Source organism: Daktulosphaira vitifoliae, unplaced genomic scaffold, assembly GCF_025091365.1.
Source record: "Daktulosphaira vitifoliae isolate Bord-2020 unplaced genomic scaffold, ASM2509136v1 Scaffold_5, whole genome shotgun sequence".
NCBI lineage: Eukaryota > Metazoa > Arthropoda > Insecta > Hemiptera > Phylloxeridae > Daktulosphaira > Daktulosphaira vitifoliae.
The window spans coordinates 27,714,280-27,737,255 of NW_026099576.1; the positions used below are offsets into that span (position 1 = coordinate 27,714,280).

General features: G+C 27.2%; 1 protein-coding gene across 1 annotated transcript in view; it reads left to right on the forward strand.

The window, feature by feature from the left end:
- The window catches only part of LOC126908066 (dual oxidase), a 31,598-nt gene that overhangs the window by 5,419 nt on the left and 3,203 nt on the right, over window positions 1-22,976 (forward strand). Inside the window, exons 2-15 of the mRNA XM_050689917.1 lie at window positions 11,138-11,218; window positions 13,686-13,847; window positions 13,949-14,136; window positions 14,204-14,426; window positions 14,575-14,741; window positions 14,799-15,035; window positions 15,302-15,493; window positions 15,560-15,810; window positions 17,506-17,707; window positions 17,773-18,102; window positions 19,312-19,611; window positions 22,239-22,367; window positions 22,434-22,637; window positions 22,705-22,850. Of these exons, the coding sequence (XP_050545874.1) occupies window positions 11,138-11,218; window positions 13,686-13,847; window positions 13,949-14,136; window positions 14,204-14,426; window positions 14,575-14,741; window positions 14,799-15,035; window positions 15,302-15,493; window positions 15,560-15,810; window positions 17,506-17,707; window positions 17,773-18,102; window positions 19,312-19,611; window positions 22,239-22,367; window positions 22,434-22,637; window positions 22,705-22,850 (2,812 nt within the window). The remainder of the gene's footprint in view (window positions 1-11,137; window positions 11,219-13,685; window positions 13,848-13,948; window positions 14,137-14,203; window positions 14,427-14,574; window positions 14,742-14,798; window positions 15,036-15,301; window positions 15,494-15,559; window positions 15,811-17,505; window positions 17,708-17,772; window positions 18,103-19,311; window positions 19,612-22,238; window positions 22,368-22,433; window positions 22,638-22,704; window positions 22,851-22,976) is intronic.

Below are 22,976 nucleotides of genomic sequence, written 5' to 3' on the forward strand. Positions count from 1 at the left end.
TGCGCAGATATCCTAAGAACAATACAAATTTGACTTACACGTATGTGGTTAGATTATGTAGCACATACCATTCACTACGACACTCAACATCGCAGTACAACTGTATGGTATATGTGACACCATTTCTGTTTCGAATTTATTGTTATACGTACCTATACAGATCATTTCACTGAACGTTACCGGCTATGCTTGAATGTGTGTAAGTTTTGCTACTATTCAAGACGTGTGGCACAACAATAATTTCTCAAACAAATTATTACCACGTCCGTTCTATCACTTGTAGATAATATTTTGTTGTGAATTAGACATCATTTGTATTTTTATAACTTAAAATTCGTTTTGAAAAAGCAATATGATTTTAGGCGACTTTTTACTTTTGTCGATACATTGTCTAAATAATTATAAGTAAAACGGTTTGTCAGTATCTATTTTCGTAAGCAAACTTTAAAAATACGCGCAGTATAAGGTTTGGACTTTGGAAAGTCATCATTGTCAAAAGTATTCGACTGTTTTATTTTTTTAAATGAGATCAATTTACAGGTACGTGGCAAACATTCACTTTCGTTAAATTTGTCGTTGACCTCTAACGATTGACGCGACTTCACGGTGTGGAATATGCTTAAAATAATAAATGTAACAATGGTTAAAACGTGGGTTTGATCGGAGCCGGCGGAATTTTAGTAAACTGTTTGGAAAGGAATCAACAAATGGGATTTAACACGCCGGACTTTGCGCAAGGACGACAAAACGTGACACGGCGTTGTAAGACTATTTAGTTAATTTACAACTTACCGTACGACAAAAAAGAACAATATCATTTTTTTCTTTCTATTTATTTAACAACGTATGCGTCCTCGAAATTTCGATGAATGCTTGACTAGTCAATCATTTTTTATTCATTTATAAGAATTACAACGAAGAAAGTTTATGGCCACCATAAACAGTCGTGTTTAACTTGACCCTACACCGCACAACTTAAGTACAATTAAATAACATTATATTGTAATTTATNCCGCACAACTTAAGTACAATTAAATAACATTATATTGTAATTTATAATCAATTTTAGCACTGTACCATTTAACTTCACTATGATTGATTTAATTATTTTGTTGTTAATTTGTTCCTACTATATATAAATCCATAGTAATGTTTTCCTAACCAATATTGTAAAAAGTTGTCTGTAAAAAATAAAATATACAAAAAAATTCTATTAAACCGCACGATTTCTTTTAAATAAGTAATTGTATTAAAAAAATTATTTTTGTAATTTTTTAGTTTCATATATTCCATGATTTATCATTTATTAATTACTTTTAGCTTCGATGCGAAGCTGAGAAGATATTGGTTTTACTATAATGTGTTTTTTTTTTTGTTGTGTCTGCTACCACTTTTTCTCAGCTCTCACCGGATTTCTTTCAACGATACGTCAAAAGATCACAAATCGTATCTAGTCGAAGACATAACTCTCCAAAATTGAAAAAATTTCCCTCGTTCCCCGTAGATGGGGGAAACCTCCAGAAAAATTACAAATTTAAAAATCGCTAATTTTCGAAATTTTGTCAATTTTTTTTTCTTAAAACTGCTATAACTTTTTTGAAAAATGTATGGATCAATATCATTTTTTTTTCATAGATGCTTGATGTCTTTACCTATCATTTGATATATATTTTTTACAAATCTAACCCTTTATCTGCCCACAGGGGGGATTTAAAATGACATTTTTTTCACAAAAAATTTACTTTTACAACTTGACTTTTGAAAATGTTCCAGAAAGTTGGAATGAGAAGACTTTTCTCGTATTAATGAATAGAGTAAATAACAAGTTATCTTACAAAAATATTTGTTGCTTTAGAATTATTCATGTAACTCAATTTATATAATAAAGAGTATTAAAGTTTAGTAGCAGCAGTCTTTATTTATCTCAATGAGTTAACGAGTATTTAAGTCTCCACCAAGAAAAAAATACTTAAGTTTTATTTTTATAATAAATATTAAGCTAATGCCGAAATCATATAATATACCACTCTCGATTTTTTATCTATTAATATTATCTTTAATATTGAAAGGACCCATCAAGTATCTAATTTATTGTAAAAGCAGTCCAAGTAAATACTCGTAAAAAAAATTCCTAAGACTTAACTGAGAATTAATCATTTTTCTTAACAGTTAATAACGATTTTCTTTGTATTTAATTGTTGATTGAAAATAACGCATTTATTAAATTTAACATAAATATCTGGCAGTAAAATAATATAATATTTTTAGAATTATTATTCAAGTATTCTTTTGTTTTACTGCACGTTAATGTATAATAATAAAAATGTACACTATTTATTTGTTTTTATAGTATAGTTAGACTATCAAATATGATTTATGATATTATGAATCAATTAGTTAGGTATTTTGATATATTATTAAGAAGAATTATGAAAGGTAGTATAAAATCGGACAAGCAGATAATTTTGGTTTATAAAATTGTATAACCTTGATAAATCAATGAACCCGGCAGATTATAATTTTCATACCACATATAAGTAAATTTCCTTTTGTTCCTTGTAAATTATACCTATTTAATAACTTATTATAATATTTACACAGCAAACAAATCTGCAAATATTTATTGTATAGTCTATATAACCCCTTAGGATATACGTTGAAATATTATTGGTTAATTATAATGTTTGACCAGAAGCATATAATATTATATTACATCATGTGAATTAAAATTTATACTCGCAAAAAATATAAAAAATAGATTCTTATAAATCTCACTATCATAAGTGATACACAAGATCATAAACCATATTATTGATTAAACAAGAATTCAATTATATGAAAAATATAATAATGTCAAAATTATTAGTTATAATAATTAGTTTGAAGTTTCATTTTTGGTAAAATAATAAATAGTGTATTAGATGATAATAAAGATAGAATTCTATTTGACGAACATAAATCGTATGATGAACGTTAAAAAGGTATTTTTATGTATATTATGAATTATCTCATACCTCACACTTGAAAATACTCACTTAAATGAATAGATTGTTCTTTTAAAATCTTGCTGACTTTCCAATCTTAATAACAATAGTATAAGACAAAATCTGTTATTTGAAACAAATACATGTATAATTAAATATTTTAATTACTTTTACTGTAAATAAGATGATAAAAATTTTACTGATCTCACTTAAAAAACATAAAACTTTCAACTTTGTAAATAACATTTAATTTAATAGCAAATAACTGAGAAGTGAAAACACAATAATGCTTAATTAAATTAAACGTCACAACTATACACAGAATTTAGCATTTAATTTTAACGAAAGCTAACCGAACTCTTTTCTACTTGTCAATCAAATAAAATTACAGGTATATAAATAATCTAATTGATCGACTTGCAGTTTTGATATTTATTAGGTGCTGATCGTTAACATTTTTTATTTCAAGATCTACCCACAGATTGCTTTGTTTTAAGATTTTAATTGAAGTATTAAAATAGGTGCAAGGTCGATTATATGATAACCTGACATTGTACCAGTTTTAATGGATATAAAATCATATGAATGAGTCAAATATTTCTCAATTTTTTTTTTAATATGACATAAGTTTTTGTTATGTATACTTTTAGACTGAAGTATAATTATAACGTATAATATACATTTTTATTTTTTTTAATTATAAAAATATTCCGTTTGCTTTTTATTGTTGAGTAATCAATTTTGTGACGCACAATAATTGTTAATGAAAATAACGCACATATTATTGTGACTGCAATGATATTACATATAATTCGAGTATATTATATCTTGGAATTGCAATAGTTAGATATAGGTTCTTGATTTGAAGGTTCAAAACTATAATGAAAGCATGATATCTGCTTTGAGAGCGTTTTTTTATGTAAGCTTTGTATTAACCATATCCTGAGGCTAGACTTCTCGATCACCGCATGAACCGATTATGGACATTCAGATATAATTATTATAATAATATGAACGAATATAAATATCAGACAAACACAAACGTGATCCAGAGACATTTTGATGATTATGTTTTCATGTGTTTAGACGAGAATAAGATTTATGGATTTTGGTAACAATAACATAATCTAGTATGATTAGTAAATGCTTGTATACGTAACTCAAATGTAGACTTCAAAATGTACCTTAATTATTACATTATTGTCAATACATATAGTATAAAACCAATCCATCATAACACTGTACGATGTTAATGTTCTTCCAAATGGATTAATGTTAATATTTTGAAATTCGTTTTAGTAATACCAGTAAAACACTGAATTTTAGGTAGATTTTGTAAAGCTGCATCATTACCGGTAATCAATTTTGACTTTATAATTACACCAAAACTGTTTAAGAAACTATCTGTTTGATATGTCTACAAAATTAGTAATTACTATTTGAAATTTATGCAACTAAAATTAATATTAAATTAATTGGATTTCTCTTGTAGAAACACAAATTATGTTTGAAATGTTATCGTTTTTGGGTGGATATGATGTAATCTATATATGGGTGTGGTTGTTAACAACTATACTAAGTAATAAAAAAAAAGTGTTATATTATAATTATACGCAAATATTTCTTAATTATATAAAAAAATGTTTTATGATTAAATAAAAAACAAGCAATTTAAATTATACACATTGAAAAATAAATAAATGATGTTCATAATTATTAAATATAATTAATTTTTAATTATTTAAACGAATTCAAAAGGTAATTCATACTTGCTCAATAAGTGTAAAATGCATATATTAATAGTTGTTCGCTTTGTAATGATATAAATACATGATGGATAATATTTAATTATATTTTTCTTATATTTTATAATTATTTGTTACCACTAATAACCATCAAACTATATATGAATACAAGTATAGTCCGGAGGTTTTGTTACTCTTGTCTATTACTATTGTTCCTTAATCGAGATTTGTATCTACGATTTAAATATATTGTTTTATAATTTTATTTTAGTTAGGTAATGAGATATTAATTATATTATCTATAATAATATTATGATATCAAATATTTAATAATTTTAAAATATTATTTTAATACATAGTAATAGATAACATTGGCTTGAATCAATTTATTTTAACAAAACTAATGATACCAAAAATAAAATATTTGCATCATTCACCAAAATAGAATGATTTAAAATGCAATTATTTGAACGTTGCTCATTTAATGAAATAAAAAAATGTTTTCTAGTACTTATTAATTTATTTAAGTATAATATAATTAATTATGGTATCAGTGGTACTTTGAAAGCTTTCAATTTTGTCATTCCATTGACAAACATGTTGGTTTTGCAATAGCCTGTATATATATTGATCATAATATAATGGGACAGCAAGCTTTATTCGTTTCATTGCTTAAATTAATTTTCTAAAGGTTTACTAGTTTTACGCCACATGATTAGTTTGATCTCTTTAAATGCATTTATCTTTCATTGCACTCGTGCAAATGTATAATATTCCAGTTTCCAAATCATGCTGGTACTGGTTTTCAACTGCCTCAATAACGACTAACCTTCCCACTGCACTGTTATTGTGTTATACAACTAAATACGTTTTTGTCAATGAACTTCGTTTTCATTAATAATTGACAGACAAACGATAGCCTCGATACATAACATAACAGGTAATACAATAGGATATCTATAAGCAATGAAATTTGATTAAACATTAATATTTTATTCATCTTGAGTTCCAAGTTAATGTTGAGACAATTTAGCGATACGTAAAAATATTCACTTAGTTAAATACTTTTTAAATTTATTCGTAACAATTTATGACTCATACTATTAATATTTATTTTTAACAAATAATGCGTTTATAAAAAACTTGATTTGCATTTTTTTTGGGATAATTAAACCGCAAACCTTCGTGTTATAATTTTCCATGTTGGCGTACTCGAAGGCCATTAACGCGCAATAACTACCACAAAAGTATTTTTTGCAACTAATCATGTATATTTTTTTTTCTGTTGAGTATTGCGTTATGAATAAAATTTATTATTAAAATTTATCCCTTTAATGTCAAAAAAATTCACATGACGTTTATTCGACTTCCATGTTCGAAGTTTAACTTGTTATTTTGTGTAATAAAATTGATAATCAGATAACTGTCTATTTTTAGATTAAAATCAATCAAATGTTTCAGCCATTTAATAAAACAGTCATTGCCGTAAGCGAACTTAGTTATTTAATTTAATGTAAGACGTTGACAATGACTCAACAATGAACTTGAAATGATTACTTCAAGTACCAAATAATATGAATTCTAATGAAAATGATTAGTAAAAGTTATGACTAACTGGATAAAAATTTTCTAAAAGGATCAAATGATTATAATTACTTCCTTTTCAAAACTACTCTCAACATACTGTGTGATTATTACGTTAAACGTTTAACCTCTAGACCAACGAATTAGATTGTGCTTAGTTACTACTCAACCCTTGACAGATTTACTATAGATTACTATTTGTATAGATAAAATTTATATGTTTTTTTTAAGCAAAATTTTTTTTGGATAATTGTTACGTGATTGGTGATTGCTAGTCATGCTGTTAAATAAGATAGAGAAAATTCAATAATAAACACTATAATTACATTTCGGTACGGCCACAACTATTATTGTGTGAATTCTGAATTTGCAGCTGGTCCTTCGCTGTCACAATTACCAAACTGTATTTTATGGCTGGTGGCATAAAATATTGAGCAAAAGAAATGCGTCTTTCGTATTATTTATAACAGTCGTGTAGATGGAGATACTGTGGTACGCGATGCATAACATTATAATAACATGGTTTTAACTTGTAGTATACCGAAAAGAGAATTTTCATTGGTGAAAATTCATATTATTTTTAAATGAACTTTTCAGGTGACAAATAAACATCGATTTTAAGATTGTAATTAATCTTACATTAATTTAATTTTTCAATCCAAAAACATAAACGAAATTGATTATGATAGTCAATCATTGTTATGTATTTTTTCGGATTAATTCTAAATGATGGTCTTTTAACGCTTAGTTTAAGTTATTTATATGACAAATTTGCAAATCTAAATCTTTTGTACTGATACTTACGTAATAGCCGTACAGGTAGTAAGAGACAAGATACCTTAAGGGTGTATACGGGTTTTCTAGATGGTGAAGATTAGTTAATTTGGTTTGTTTGTTGAGTTTTTTTGCACTGTTGTTGAATCCTGTGTATCTAAGTGTATCACGTAAGATTTTTTAATTAATTTGGCTCTATTTACACCAGTCTTGTTTGGTCAGTTTCTATGGTATTTCATAAACAATTTACTGTTATGCCCAAGTTCACATTCTTGTTGATTTTTTTCATGATGAATTGCGCAACTTGTTGTCAGCCTTTTAGAGGTTGCGGGGCTATTACGTCATGATTCCTTTAAGTTTGTCTAGTGTCATATTTATGAAAAGTGAAGAAATTGAATTTAAATGATAGTCTCACATTAAGATCCTATAAATCATAAACTTATTTATAACTCGTTAATATATTTATATTTGATGTATTAACTATAAGTTATTTTATTAGTTTCACTCGATTAATTAGACGAATACATTTTTTTCATAGGTGTTTTTAAAGATTTTATAGTTTTCATGTCATTAAATTTTTAAATATGTTTCCTTATGTTATCAATCAATTAATTAAATTAACTGTTACAAAATTAATTTAGTTGTATAAATTTGTTGTACCTCTAGATTTATTTAAATGAGTATTTAGAGTTTGAAATAGTTAAGAAAGTTTGGGATTTGTGATATAATGATTTTTTTTAGATGACATTGATGAGGTAACGACGATATAAGTCCTTGACTCAAATTTAAATTTTAAAGACTAAAACTAAAATAGTTGTAAACTTCAGCGGCCGTTTATAAGCCAATTTGTACTGCTGGTCTATTTGCAGACATATCTACTACAAAGTTTAATTAACATTTATATATACATACGAGAGTGAAAAACATAATGTGTAGAACATGATAAATATGGTTTCTTAATGATACCATGAAATCAAAAGTCAAGATTAGCAACATCCTAAAAATTTCTTATTTTGTAATATTTATAAAGAAATTATTTTTTAATAATAGAAGTCGTCTTGTTCAATTTGATTTCATCGTTACATGCATTGTGTTTGTATTTCGAGTAAAGTATTCTTGAATTAGTTAGCTTGTTACATTTAGGTAGTAAATAATACTCTTTTGAGCTTAAGCACAAAAATTATATTTTGTTCATCATATACTCAATACAACTATGATTATTCTTTTTAGTATGTTTAATTAATACATATATTTTTTTCTAAAATTACTTGCATGTTGGGTCTAAAACGAGTTATACAAATGCTGTAAATTTTAAAATAGTTGATCTGATTTTAGTTTTTATTAGTTTCAATTTTATTATATAATTGTTAAAAAAAATTTTTCTATAAAAAAATAAATCTTAATTAGCGAAGATATTAAATTGCATGTTTAACACGTGCTATTAAAACCTCTTTTTAAACAAAAAATATTAAAAATTAAATTACTACTTAAACTGAAATAATTTTCATAAAATATAAATAAATAGTTTAATAAATATTAACATAGTAATAGATAACTAAACATAAAAAAAAAGTTGTCTGTGTAGCTCAATCGTAGTTATTGTGAAAGCGATTAATGCTAGTTTTTTGTTCATTCTAATAATAATAATAATATTGACTTTAACAAAATATGATTTTTGTCTATCAATATTTATTTTAGATTTTCAAATTCCTACTTAAATTATCACATTTTTTGGTTAAAAAATTCTAATAGCGAAAATAATGTTTATATTATTATAATAGTTGATAGTTTTATTATAAATGTAAAAAAAAATACTTATATTGTGACTTTATTTTTGTATCTTTCTTTGCGACTATTTAAGTCACAACAATAACATAATGTTGAATGGAAATAATAATTATTTATCGTGCCATAACAGATAAATTACTTATTTCTTACCTTTTAAAAGTAAACACGTCTGGTAAATTATTTTTAAAAAAATGCTTTAATATATATATATAAATTAGAGCATTAAAACACGCATGTCCTTTACCAAGGTTTTTAAGTTACAGAAAACGTTGTCACTACGATTGAAACAAAATGACACTGAAAAAAATACAAAATATTTTAATTATGTAATACAAAAAATATTTTTAATGCTGAAATATTAAGTTTAGTTTCATTACTTCCAAGATATCATATGTAAAGAAATTAATCTCTTATATGATACATCGCTGTCAATTTAAATTCTTTTTATATAGGTCATTTAAATTTTATTGATAATAGTTATGTAATTATTTGAGGTTCATAAGATAACTATTTATTTCGCAATACACTTTTTGGATATATTTATTTACTTATTTATATACCTATCAAATAAATGCTAAAAATAATTCTGAAATTATTTAATATTTATAAAACCTACTTTTAATAAATTTATGCAATACTATATATGATGCTGAATATTTTATATTTAATGTTAATTAAGTGTTTTTAATAAAAATTGATTATTTTGAAATGTATTTGGCATGATTGATATCGTTGTCATTTGAAAATAAATAATGATGAATATAAAGCGGATTTTTAGGTTATATAAAGCTTAAAATATAATACTAATATTCCTCCAAAAAACCCTAAAATATTCTTTAAACGTAATGAGTGAGTGTGGAGATAATATGGTTTTTTTTTTAATTTAAAATAATTCATAGTTTGTTCACAAGTTACAATAATAATTAATAAATATGTATATACTTACAAATGACTTCATAAATATCTAATTTCTGTACACAATTTTTTTGGCAATAAATGTAATAACTTATAATTTTTTTTAATAATACACAAATTTAGCAAAAATTAAATAGCTGCATAAAGCCAATAAAAATATGTAAAAACTTAAAGAACTGCTCATTAATAATAAATAATCTTCGCAACGAGTTCATGATTAGTGTTCCCTAGATTTTATTTGTTAATACAAATCATTTCAAATAACTACTGTAAATTTTATTGTACAATAAACTCGAATAGCTTAACGCAAGTATTAGGGCTACTTATGTTTTATTTACAATAAAATGCAAATTAGTTTTGGAATCTTTTGTATTTTACTGATTTACTGTTTTGTATTGAAAGTGCATTACATTACGAAATCTACCTGGCCTAGATTATTTAGCCGTTGGCTATATGCACTACATTCATGTTATGCAAATCAAGATAAGCTTATTCGGAATTATGAATCACAATATATACCGTTGACAATAACGAAGAAACGCCTGTGGTTCGTTCGACATTGTCAGCATTAAACGGTATCAATTAGTTGTTCCGCCCGCTGTGAACGCATATAACGTATACATTAATTAAAGAAGCCTATTTTATCGCCATTGTACTTTTAGTTTCATATTGCTTCTTTTTTAAATAGTTTTAGCGATTTTTATAGATTTGTGGGACGTGTATGCATATTTTCGTAACTGCATTGTATCTGCATGGTTAATTGTGTAATCATTAGAAAAATGAATATCTATACCTCGCATTTAATTATAACTATTCGATGATAATACATACACATACTTTCAGTTAACAATACTAATAGTAATCGACCAGTATAGAAAAATAGTTACGACATATTACTCAAAATACGATGTCCATAATAATATTATTTTAATTCCGCTTTGATTGACCTTGTCGTTGCCTATTCGTTAAGGGCGTGTGCAGTGTTTTATATACCATAGGACTTTCCGCTGAAGACATTCACACACGATATCTTCTGAATTATCGTGACCGTCGCATGATTTCCTTAATGTGCCAGACAGCAATGCACGATAGACAATAACAAGCAAAATTATCTTACCTCAATGCACTCAGAGTTTCTTAAGAGTACAGCGACAATGTCGTATTCAAAAAAGTAATTTTTCCTTAGCATTATATTAATGACCGTTTACGTGTTTACGTGAGCTCATTAAGGTCATTGCCGAAAATAATCAGGTCACATAGATGTGTACTATGTTAACTAGCATCTGAAATGTTTGTATTACGTTTGTCTTAACTAATAACTAATTCAAATTGTTTTAATAATTACAGAAAAAAAATTCAGCTTCACAGAAAAGCAGAGATATGATGGATGGTTCAACAACTTGGCGCATCCTAATTGGGGTTCAATTGGTAAGTAAATAATTAGTAATGAAATTTTACTAATGTATTTTTTCGGTTTAAACTAAAATTCAAATGTCAATAAGGTACAAGATTGGTTTTGAACTTGCACGCGCTAGGGATTTGATGCATTACAAAAATTGACTATACTTAAAAGTTGTTCAACCCGTCGTTTCTACACTTGGACTAGTAAAATATCTTTAAATGGTGTCGCGAAAAGTGTTGCTACTTTCATTCAGTTTGAAATTATAAAAAATTATTGATCACGGTTCCCCAGGAACTTCTAGTAGGTTGCGATCTAGATCTCTGATCTATCATTAATAACATCAATCGTCAATGCCATCAGCTGGACGGTATGCCGACTTGCAATTAATAATATTATAAAAATCGAATCCTGATAATGAAGGTTATCATGCCGTTCGTATTCTCTAAACTAATATTATGTTATCGTTTTTACTTTTAAGCAATTTATGTTATTTTATTTACCTTCAACATTAAATAAATATCTAGTATAAGTATTGTACAATATAATTTTTCAGTGTTACAGTTTTACTGTATTACGTATTTGTGGTTACTATAGTCTAACATCTAAGTAATTATGCGGTTTTAACCTGGATTCAGTGTCAAGGATCCAATATATGTGAATATAAATTTTTCAATTATACTTAATTTCGTATTAAAAAATATATATATATTTTTACTTCCTGAACATTTTTTGCTAACAAATTTTAGTCTTTGTAACAAATATGACATTTTCTTAAAAAATAAGTATACAGAAATAAGCTATAAATTACTTAAAAAAGGTTCTATTGTTATTTAAAAAAATACCTACCCAAACAATTAACTGATTTGATATATTTGATTACTTAATATGACAACTAATGATAAACAAAATTATTATTCAATTGATACAATTATTTATTATAATACTTACTAAAATTCATTTAATCCATATCACATCTCGTCTTTCCGTTTTATATATAAAATATTCGGTATGATGAGTCATTCAAACCTGGAAACTCATCCAAAAATGGATTTGTCGCCTACTAAGATACTGCGTTATGCACACACATAACTAAAATAGTTATAATTTTTAGCCTATATGAATAATTTTAAATGCAAATTTTTAAATGATGCAATAATTAATAGATCTAATTAAAAAACTAATATTTACATCAATCAAGTTAGATGATTTTTTTTTAATACCCAATAAACATTAAAATTTTATATATAAATAATATATTATTAAAAATGGAAATTTTAAAAGTTAGTTTAATACTTGATGATTAAGTTGTATAGAACATTTTTTAATTTTATTTCAGTAACTTTATTTGAAACTATGGTAATCAATTTTTGAATTTTATAAAAAAAATGTTTGTTATAAATAAAAATAAAATCTTAATAGATCTAAGTAGATATTTATTTATTTTTATAATAATTAAGTAAATATTTGTGGAATTGCTATAAAATAATAATAATTTTAATACATATCCATGTAATGTAATATTATAAATATTCATTTTTTAATGATTTGTTTTATTTAACAACTAATAATGCTGATCTTAGTCGTTATGAAAAATTGCATCTGTATTATTCGCTATTAATACTGTTTTTTTTTTTTTATGATATGAAGGCCTTTTGGTTTCGACACGAAATTGTAGCAAGGTCACTATTTGATTGCGTTTATATTATTGTGTTCAGACTTCTTAACTATTTGAATTGATTTTTAAGTATATTTACAATGTATACTTTCTATTATTTAGAGTGATTGCTTAACTATGATTTACACGACATCTTTAAAAATATAAAATACAATATATGTTTGTATTTTTAGAAATTAATATTGTTCTATATTTTATGAAAGGGGAAATAAGGTTGGTAGATATTTTTTACCTAAGTGTAAAAGAACTGTTTTGGCTTCATAAAAGTTAAATTTAATTGATATATGTTTGAATATTATCATAATTACAAGTTATACTAATTATTCATTTTTAATAATCTAGAGACAACGCTTTAAACAAATATTGAAAGAAAAAATAAAGTTACACTAATTTAATAAATATTTTATTTATTTAAATAGTAAATTTATTTCTCTAAGTTTGCTTAAAGGTTCACTAAAATATTGAAAATAGTGTGCTAGAGTAATATTCTAACTAATTACTTTCATAATTAGAAGTTAATTTTGAGTATTTAAATACGAATGTATAAAACATTTAATTACAAAATGATTCACCAAAATACATTTAAAACTGCTGGAGATATTAGTTTAACTGATGAAGATGATGTATAAAAGTAGTCTTTTTTGGATTAACTACGACAAATTCTCTTCAAAATAATCATTCTTCCTAAACTCTTATGCAAAAGCGCGTTAGGTTCTCATTCTAAAAATGTTCTTTTTAGGTAATTTTTTTATTTCAATAAATTTTCAATTGACCAAAAAAAATTTCTTTAAGTTTAACTAACATAATTTTGTTCTTAGATAGTCAATTGACTAGAAAATCGCCTTCTGCATATTCCGATGGAGTATACATGATGGCCGGTGAAAATAGACCTAGCCCTAGAAAATTGAGTTCGTTATTTATGAAAGGTTCAGATGGTCTCCCATCATCCAATAACCGGACAGCTTTACTAGCATTTTTCGGTAAGTAAACATATTAAAATATTTTAATTTATAACATTATTTTAGTTTACAATTTTATTTGTACATTACCTTTATAATTTACAGTAAATATATTTTGATAGGTCAAGTCGTGAGTTCAGAAATTGTAATGGGTAGCGAAAGTGGCTGTCCAATTGAAGTACATAATATTGAGATTGAGAAATGCGATGATATGTACGATCATGAATGTGAAGGCGGAAAATCGATACCATTTCACAGGGCGGGTTATGATCGGTATACTGGTCAAAGTCCCAATTCGCCGAGACAGCAAGTACTATTATAAAATTGTTTTATTATTTATTTAGTGTTAGAAAAATAACTCATTACTTGTGTAATAGATAAACAGAGTTACCAGTTGGATTGACGGCAGTTTTATTTATAGTACAAGTGAAGCATGGGTAAATGCTATGCGATCATTTAAAAATGGCACTCTTTTAAGTGATCCAATTACTGGGTTTCCTGTTAGGAATACAAAAAGAGTACCTTTATTTAATAATCCTGTTCNGTCCGTCGCCGGAGGTGGGATGGCGACTCCAAATTACCGAACTGATCTCTCGTTCGGTAAATGAAGCCGCCCGTGACCGAGTTTTGAACCTGAGACACTACGCGTCAAGCGCTGCCGCGTTACCGACTCGGCCACACCGTCCCGTTACTTTTATATATATATATATATATATAAAAGTAACATAGAAAATAAATTATTATTTAGTTTTGGGAGATCCTAGAAGCAATCAAAATCCTGCATTATTATCTTTTGGAATATTACTTTTTAAATGGCACAACGTTCTTGCTGGTAAAGTACAGAACGAACATCCAGATTGGTCAGACGAAGAGGTTTTTCAAAAGGCAAGACGTTTAGTTATAGGAACTCTTCAAGTAAATAATCTATATAAAGTCATATTTATTTAGGAATAATAATGTTATTTTTTTCAGAACATTATAGCTTATGAATATATACCAGCATTTTTGGGACAAGAACTACCAGAATACACAGAATATAAATTAGATGTACATCCTGGTGTTAGTCATTCATTTCAATCTGCTGCATTCCGTTTTGGACATACAATGATACCACCCGGTATTTACAGAAGAGATGGAAATTGTAATTATAGAAAAACAGCTATGGGTAATCCTGCTTTGAGGCTTTGTGCATATTGGTGGGATTCGAGTGTAAGTATTTTATTGTTTAATAAAAATTGATCACTTGTGGCTAATTAATTAAGTAAAATTAAAACTACATTAAAAATATTATTAATTTAAAAAACTAAAAAATATTAATGAATTCATTAATTTTTTTGTGGCTTTGAGTTTAATATTTTTTAGTTTTTTAAATTAATAATATTTTTAATATAGTTTTAATTTTACTTTTATTTTATTGTTATTTATTTAGTATGATTTTTTTTTAGTTTTTATTTTAATAACTTATTTCATTACAGGACGTGATGTCTGATAGCAGTATAGAAGAATTTATGTTGGGAATGGCTTCTCAATTGGCTGAACGTGAAGATGCTGTACTTTGTTCAGACGTACGAGATAAATTGTTTGGGCCTAATGAATTTTCACGAAGAGATTTGGGAGCTCTAAATATAATGAGAGGTAGAGACAATGGACTAGCAGATTATAATACAGTGAGTGATGAAACAATTTTTTATTAGATTAATAACAAAACGATTATTTTTAAGATAAATTTCTAGATAAGAACGTATTTTCAACTTCCTCGCGTTAAAAATTTTGAAGACATAAATAGAGAATTTTTTGAGCGACATCCGAATTTAGCTACTAAATTAGAAGAAGCATACGGAAGCGTTGATGATATTGATTTGTACATTGGTGGAATGTTAGAATCTAAAGATGGACCAGGAGAATTGTTCACTGCTATTATTTTAGATCAATTTATTCGAATTAGAGATTCAGATAGGTTTTGGTTTGAAAACGTTAAAAACGAGTAAGTATAACAATTTTTGAAGTAGTATTTATGTTTAAGGAATAATTATTTTAGAGTTTAAATAACGTATACAAAAGGTCTTCTTGTCTGTTCTAAAATCTTTAATAACTTTTGATTCATCAAAAATTTCGCGTTATTTTATTTTTTCAAAATTTTTACAATTTAAAACATAATTTTTATTGTTTGAATCTAACAATTATATTATTATTTTTTGAATATTCAAAATATTCATTTTTAGTTCATTTTAAAAAAGCATTTTGATGGGTCGATACAACTTTAGGATAAATATTTATGGAGTTGCAAGCATTTTAAATGAAGTGATTGGAATATGCAATATAAATTCACATCAGTACGAGTTGTACCCACCTGTGTTCATACTCACTAAGTGTATTAAAATGCTTGCAATTTAATATATACTTATCTTAAAGTTGTTATCAAACAATCAACATACTTTGTAAAAAAAGGAATATTTTATATTTTCAAACATTTTTTTTCTTTTAGACAAATAATAAAAATTATATCTTAAACGTAGTCGAAAACAGTAAAAATCATAAATAAAAAGATGTAATGCAAAATATTCACTAGATTAAAAGTTATTTAAGATGTCAGAACAGGTTAGGATACCAAATATATATTTGTATTTTTTCAACATATAAAAATAACCATTTATTAATTTTTTGCATGAAAAGAGTTTTTCATGTAAAAAATTTAAATGGACCGAAAACAATTTTATGACAAGTACTTATTCAGTTAATAATGTTAGACACAGGTTTAAGTGCGGGGGTTTGAAGTGAGGAGAAACGTCTGCTGTCTTATGCCATAGAAGGATTTCAATGAAAGGTAAATTCTACAAGACACTGAAGTGAGACGAGCTATGATGTATATTTTAGGGTGTTGGACGGTGAACAAGAGAGTAGAGCAGAAAATGAGTGTAACAGAGATGAGAATGCTTAGATGGATGAGTGGAATGACTAGAGAAGATAAGATAAGGAATGAACATATAACAAGGCTTATAGGTGTATCGTCAATCGTGGATAAGACGAGAGAAAATAGACTTAGATGGTTTGGTCATGTTAAGAGAAGACATGAATCAGAAGTGGTAAGAACAGTTATAAAAATGAATATTGAAGGAAGAAGAGGTAGAAGAAGACCAAAATAGAAATGGAGATATGTTATGGAATGCAATATGAGAACGACTGATGTGAGCGTAAAGGATGTGGGAGATCGTGTCAAGTAGAAGTTTAGGATAAGGGTGATCGACCCAAAGTAGTTGGGAATAAGGCAAGGAAAAAGAAAAAGTATAAAACTCATTGAGTTACAGGCATTCAAACACATAGAGTGAGAATGTAGTGAGGGTATGTGTAGCTCAACTATTATAAGTATACTCTGCCCGCATTTCATATCTACTCTACGTATTAAAAGGTACTTAATAAGTACCTATCCTAATGTTATCGATCCAATAAAACTTTTTGTAAAAAAAGAGTTGAAAAATGACTTTTTAAATTGAGAAAAATGAACAAATTTTTGGCATAAATAGTTCAAAAATATATTTAACTTAGTCCAAAACTATATAAATTATTTTAAATTGAAGTAAGGTAAAATATTCGCTAGATTGAAAATTATTAAAAATGTCAGAACCTGGTAGATCACTGTATATTTATATATCTCTTTATAATCGTGTTAAATATTTTTCAGAATTTTTACAAACCAGGAAATAGAATGGATTCGTTCAGTTACACTTTGGGATATAATAGTGAATAGTTCTAACATAGAACCAGGAACTATACAACGAGAAGTATTTTTCTGGAATGATGGAGATCCATGTCCTCAACCTAGTCAAATTGAGCCGTCAATGTTAGAGCCCTGTTCTTACTTAAAGGGGTTTGATTATTTTGAAGTAATCAATTCATTCATTTTTCATAATAATACAACTAAAAATATCTAACATATTTCTTATTTTAGGGAAATGAACTAGCGTACATATATGCATGTATATTCTTAGGAGTCGTCCCTCTTATTTGTGCCGGAGCTGGTTATGGTGTAGTTAAACTTCAAAATAAACGAAAAAGACATCTCAGAATGAAACAAGAAGAAATGAAGTCTGGTAATAAATCAAATGGCATTATGGTTGATAAAATGTCTGTTAGAGAATGGTTACATGCAAATCATAGACGTTTAGTAAAAGTGAGATTCGGGCCACAGGCGTATATTCATACTGTTGATCGTAAGGGTGAAAAATTGAGATCAGTTAATTTTGAGGGTTGTGACACAATAACTGTTGAAGAATCACAAGTAAAATATTTTTCGTATTCTTAAAAAAAAAATATATAAATGCACTTGTATCTATAATATGTATAATATACATATAGGGTGCCCCTTATTTATAAAATTTAAAAATTACTCCCTAGAATTATTCGAATACATGAAAAAATAAATTTTACAAAATTTGGAGACCATTGGTCAACTATAAGCGTACCCCAATGGGCTTAAAAATAACCCCTATGGGTGATTTTTTAGTTTTTTTTTGTCTATCTCAAAAACTTTAGCTTTTGCGAAAAAGTTTATTTGAACTTTTTTGTAGGTATACAATTTTTCTATAAAAAGTATATTTACAAAAATTTTTGAAAAATTCTTATTTAGCCCTAAAAAAATAAAATAATGTTAACTTATAAATTTATATACAATCCGAAACTATATAAACTTGTAATAAAAATACATAATGAACGAATATTATTTAACTCTTTGATTGACAATTCAAATTGGCCCCGAAACAAAAAAATTAGCTTCAATGTGAGGCTGAGACGGTATTACTTTTACTCTGGTGTGTTTTTTTTAATTAAAATTAAAGAAATTGTAGGTTTTGAATAATAAGTAAAAGAAAAAATGTCGAATTAAAAATGTATAGAAAATTAAATTTAAAACAACGGTTAAATGAATTTGTTTTTGTTTTTACAATAAACGATTTATAAATTAACAATTTAAATGGTAAGAATAGAACATATACGTTTTTATTTTTTTAGGGCTAAATAACAACTTTTCGAAAAATTTTGTAAATATACTTTTTATAGAAAAATTGTATACCTACAAAAAAGTTCAAATAAACTTTTTCGCAAAAGCTAAAGTTTTTGAGATAGACAAAAAAAAACTAAAAAATCACCCATAGGGGTTATTTTTAATCCCCTTGGGTCACGTCTTACAGTTGACCAATCGTCTCCAAATTTTGTAAAATTTATTTTGTATAATTATGTATTCGAATAATTCTAGGGGGTGGCACTTACAAATATTAAAAAAAAAAACCTCTTATGTAGCTAAGGGTCATCCTAAATGTATATGCACATTTGTGCCAATTTCAGAGTTATTCAGGATACTTAGCATCTTCACAATCTCAATTAATATCCATAAAATTTAAAAAAATTACATTTAGCACCCTAAAAATTATTTTAATGTTTGTGTTAATATATATGCGTACCTATAAATTAATTTTTTTTTTCAATTTTACAGGTAGAAAATAGTAAAAAGAAACGTCCATTAGTATTGATTCGTGTTCCGAAAGACCACGATCTCGTTCTTGAATTCGATTCAATTGGTGAAAGAAGAAAATTTGTTAATAAATTAGAAGCTTTTTTAAATTCTCATAAAAAGCATTTAGTAACTTTGCAAGCACCCAGAGATTTTTTACTGGCTCAAGCAGAAACACGTGAAAGACGTCAACGAAGACTAGAACATTTTTTCAGAGAAGCTTATGCTCTTACATTTGGCCTTAAGCCTGGTGAAAGAAGACGTGGAGATGAAGATGGAGAAGTAATTAGATATTTTTAGTTTAATTAAATTTTTATCCCATAAACAACGGGCTTATATTAGAGTAAATGTATTAACGAGTACAGTTTAAAAAGAACATATATACTATTATTTACATAACAAATATCGGCGAGGGCTGAAAAAATCATTCAATAAAAAACTATGAAATCAGTATATATTTATATACTTAATATACTTATTAAATATGCTTTTGTAAAGAAAAAATGTATTTGAATACTGATAAAATGAAATTTAAAACTGAAAATGTGCATTCTACCGAATAGTGTGATAAAAATTTTATTATTTAGTATTATTATTAGATCGAAAACAATATATATTTATTATATATGAATAACTATTAAAATTATTTATGATATAAAAACTTATTTACCTGTCAAGAAGTGTAATGTACAGAAAATAAATTTAATGTAAATAGTAAATATGTAAATAGTAAAAATGAGGTTGCGTCACGTCAACAGTCGGCGTAAAAATTATTGTCAATAAAGTATGAGGTATCCTGACCAAAATTAGGCGGATTGTGCCCATTTCGGATGTACGTGGGGACAACAGAAAGTAGTTAAAAACGGGGAAGGCCTAAGGAATAAAGTGTTTGATACCAGCCGGCGAACTTGTGCAGTTTTTTCCCCTAAATTGTCTAAGCAATATTATTGACTACAAAATATTATAGTTTTTCAAATCAAATAATAATTTTCTTTACAAAAATTAAAAGCTTTCAATAGATTCTGAAAAAATCAATATCTTTCCTTGTATAACAAAATTTTCCGAGAAGTAACAAAAAAAATGCAAACACTTGAAAATTACTAGTATATTAATTACTATACAGGGTGTTCAGTAAGTCAGGAAACGGGTTTCTATTGTTCTCATTGTTACAAATAATGAGAACAATAGAAACCCGTTTCCTGACTTACTGAACACTCTGTATATAATAATACTACTAATACTAGTAGATAATTAATCATGTCTTCTTCTTCTTCTTCTTCCTCATCTTAATCCCAATTACTTGGGGTCGGTCATCCTTATCCTAAACTTCTACTTGACACGATCTCCCACATCCTTTACGCTCACATCAGTCGTTATCATATTACATTCCATAAAATATCTCCATTTCTATTTTGGTCTTCCTCTACTTCTTCTTCCTTCAATATTCATTTTTATAACTGTTCTTACCACTTCTGATTCCTGTCTTCTCATAACATGACCAAACCATCTAAGTCTATTTTCTCTTGTCTTATCCACGATTGACGATACACCTATAAACCTTCTGATACTCCTCCTACGCTATTTACCCTGGTACAAGTGCCATCATACATATCTTCTATTATATTAATGTACCTTTTCGGGACTCCTTTTCTCATTAATGCCCACTTTAAAACCTCTCTCGGTTCTCTGTCATACGCTTTCTTCAAATCTATAAATACCATACACAGCTTTTTCTTCTTTTCCCTAAACTTTTCTATTAGTTGCCTCACACACAAAATACTGGCTCCTTTGTTGACTTACCAGGCATAAATCCCAACTGGTTTTTAGATACCGATGTCTCATTTCTTATTCTCTTATCTATTTCTGTTTCTCAAATTTCCATACTATGACTCATAAGCTTTAATTCATTTGGTATTTTCCCTTCTAATAAGATTTTATTTAAAAGTTCCTTCAACCACCTTATGCCAACACCGGCTAATATTTTCCATACTTCTACTGGCACTTCATCTGGTCCCACTGCTTTATTCTTTCTCATTGATGCCACAGCCTCCGATACCTCTTCTCACTAATTAAATCTATTATTCTCTCATTCCACAAGATATCTTCTAATGTCTCTTTTGGGTACTCCTCGTTCAATAATTTTTTAAAATACTCTTTCCACCGTTTTTCACATCATCATCACTCGAGAGTACCTTATTGTCAACACCTTATATAATGATAATCTTTAGACCTTTACTCTCTTATCTTTGCAAGTCTATAGATTTTTTTCTCGCCTTCTTTTGTTCCTAGCCTATCATACAACCCATCATACCTCTTAAACTTCGCCTTACTTACTGCACACTTGGCTTATTTGCACAAGCGTTTATACTCCATCCAATCTTCTCTCCTTTTGCTATTCTGCCATACTTTGAATTGCTTTTTCTTACTTTCTGTGGTTTTTTGAACGTCCCTCATCCCACCACCAAGTTTCCTTGTTTCTTGGTATTCTACTCCTACCTCACCAACAATCTCCTTTGCAGTATTCTTTACACAACAACCAAATCTATATCACACATCATTTATGTCTCCCTCGACATTCCACACCGTCCTCTCTTTACAAACTCTTTTTCATTTTCCCCTTTCAATTTCCACCACCGGATCTTCGATTTTTCCCATGTGTTTCTTCTATTTTTGTTTATTCTCTTTCCGGTACACCACAATTCCATTACCATCAATCTATGTTGTGTAGTTACACTCTCGTCTGGTATTACTTTACAATCTTTTACTAGCTTTACGCTTTCTCTCTTCCACATAAAATAATCATGCCCTAATAATCATGTTATAATTAATAATTGGCATTTTAATTATTTTAATCAGAGTATAAAATTTAATTTTGAATAAACCAAAATGTTAAAATAGTATATTTTTAGGTTGTAATGAGAACTTCTCTATCTAAAGCGGAATTTGCTTCAGCTTTGGGAATGAAATCTGATGCCGTATTTGTTCGCATGATGTTTAATATTGTTGACAAAGATGGGGACGGAAGAATTTCATTCCAAGTATGATAATTAAAATATTATTTTATGACAATATTTTACTATAAAATTACTTATTTTGTTTTCTAGGAATTTTTAGATACTGTAGTATTGTTTTCTCGAGGTAAAACTGAAGACAAACTTCGAATAATATTTGACATGTGTGATAATGATCGAAATGGTGTAATAGATAAAGGAGAGTTTTCTGAAATGCTCCGTTCATTAGTTGAAATTGCTAGAACTACAAGCCTTTCTGATGCTCACGTGACAGAATTAATTGATGGAATGTTTCAAGTAACTAGCAATATAACACAAAAAAAAAACTATTATTTGTTCTTATACTCGATATTAATTTTGATAGAATGCGGGACTTTCAAATAAAGACTTTTTGACTTATGCTGATTTTAAACTAATGATGAAAGAATACAAAGGAGATTTTGTCGCCATAGGTTTAGACTGTAAAGGAGCCAAACAAAATTTTTTAGATACATCCACGAATGTAGCTCGGTAATTTATTTTTGCATAATAAATTTCTATTTAGAACTTAACATTCCCATTAAAAGTTATGCTTACGAGGAATATGTATCCATGTAAATAATTTAATCATCCCCGGCCGGGGAAGACATAACGGCA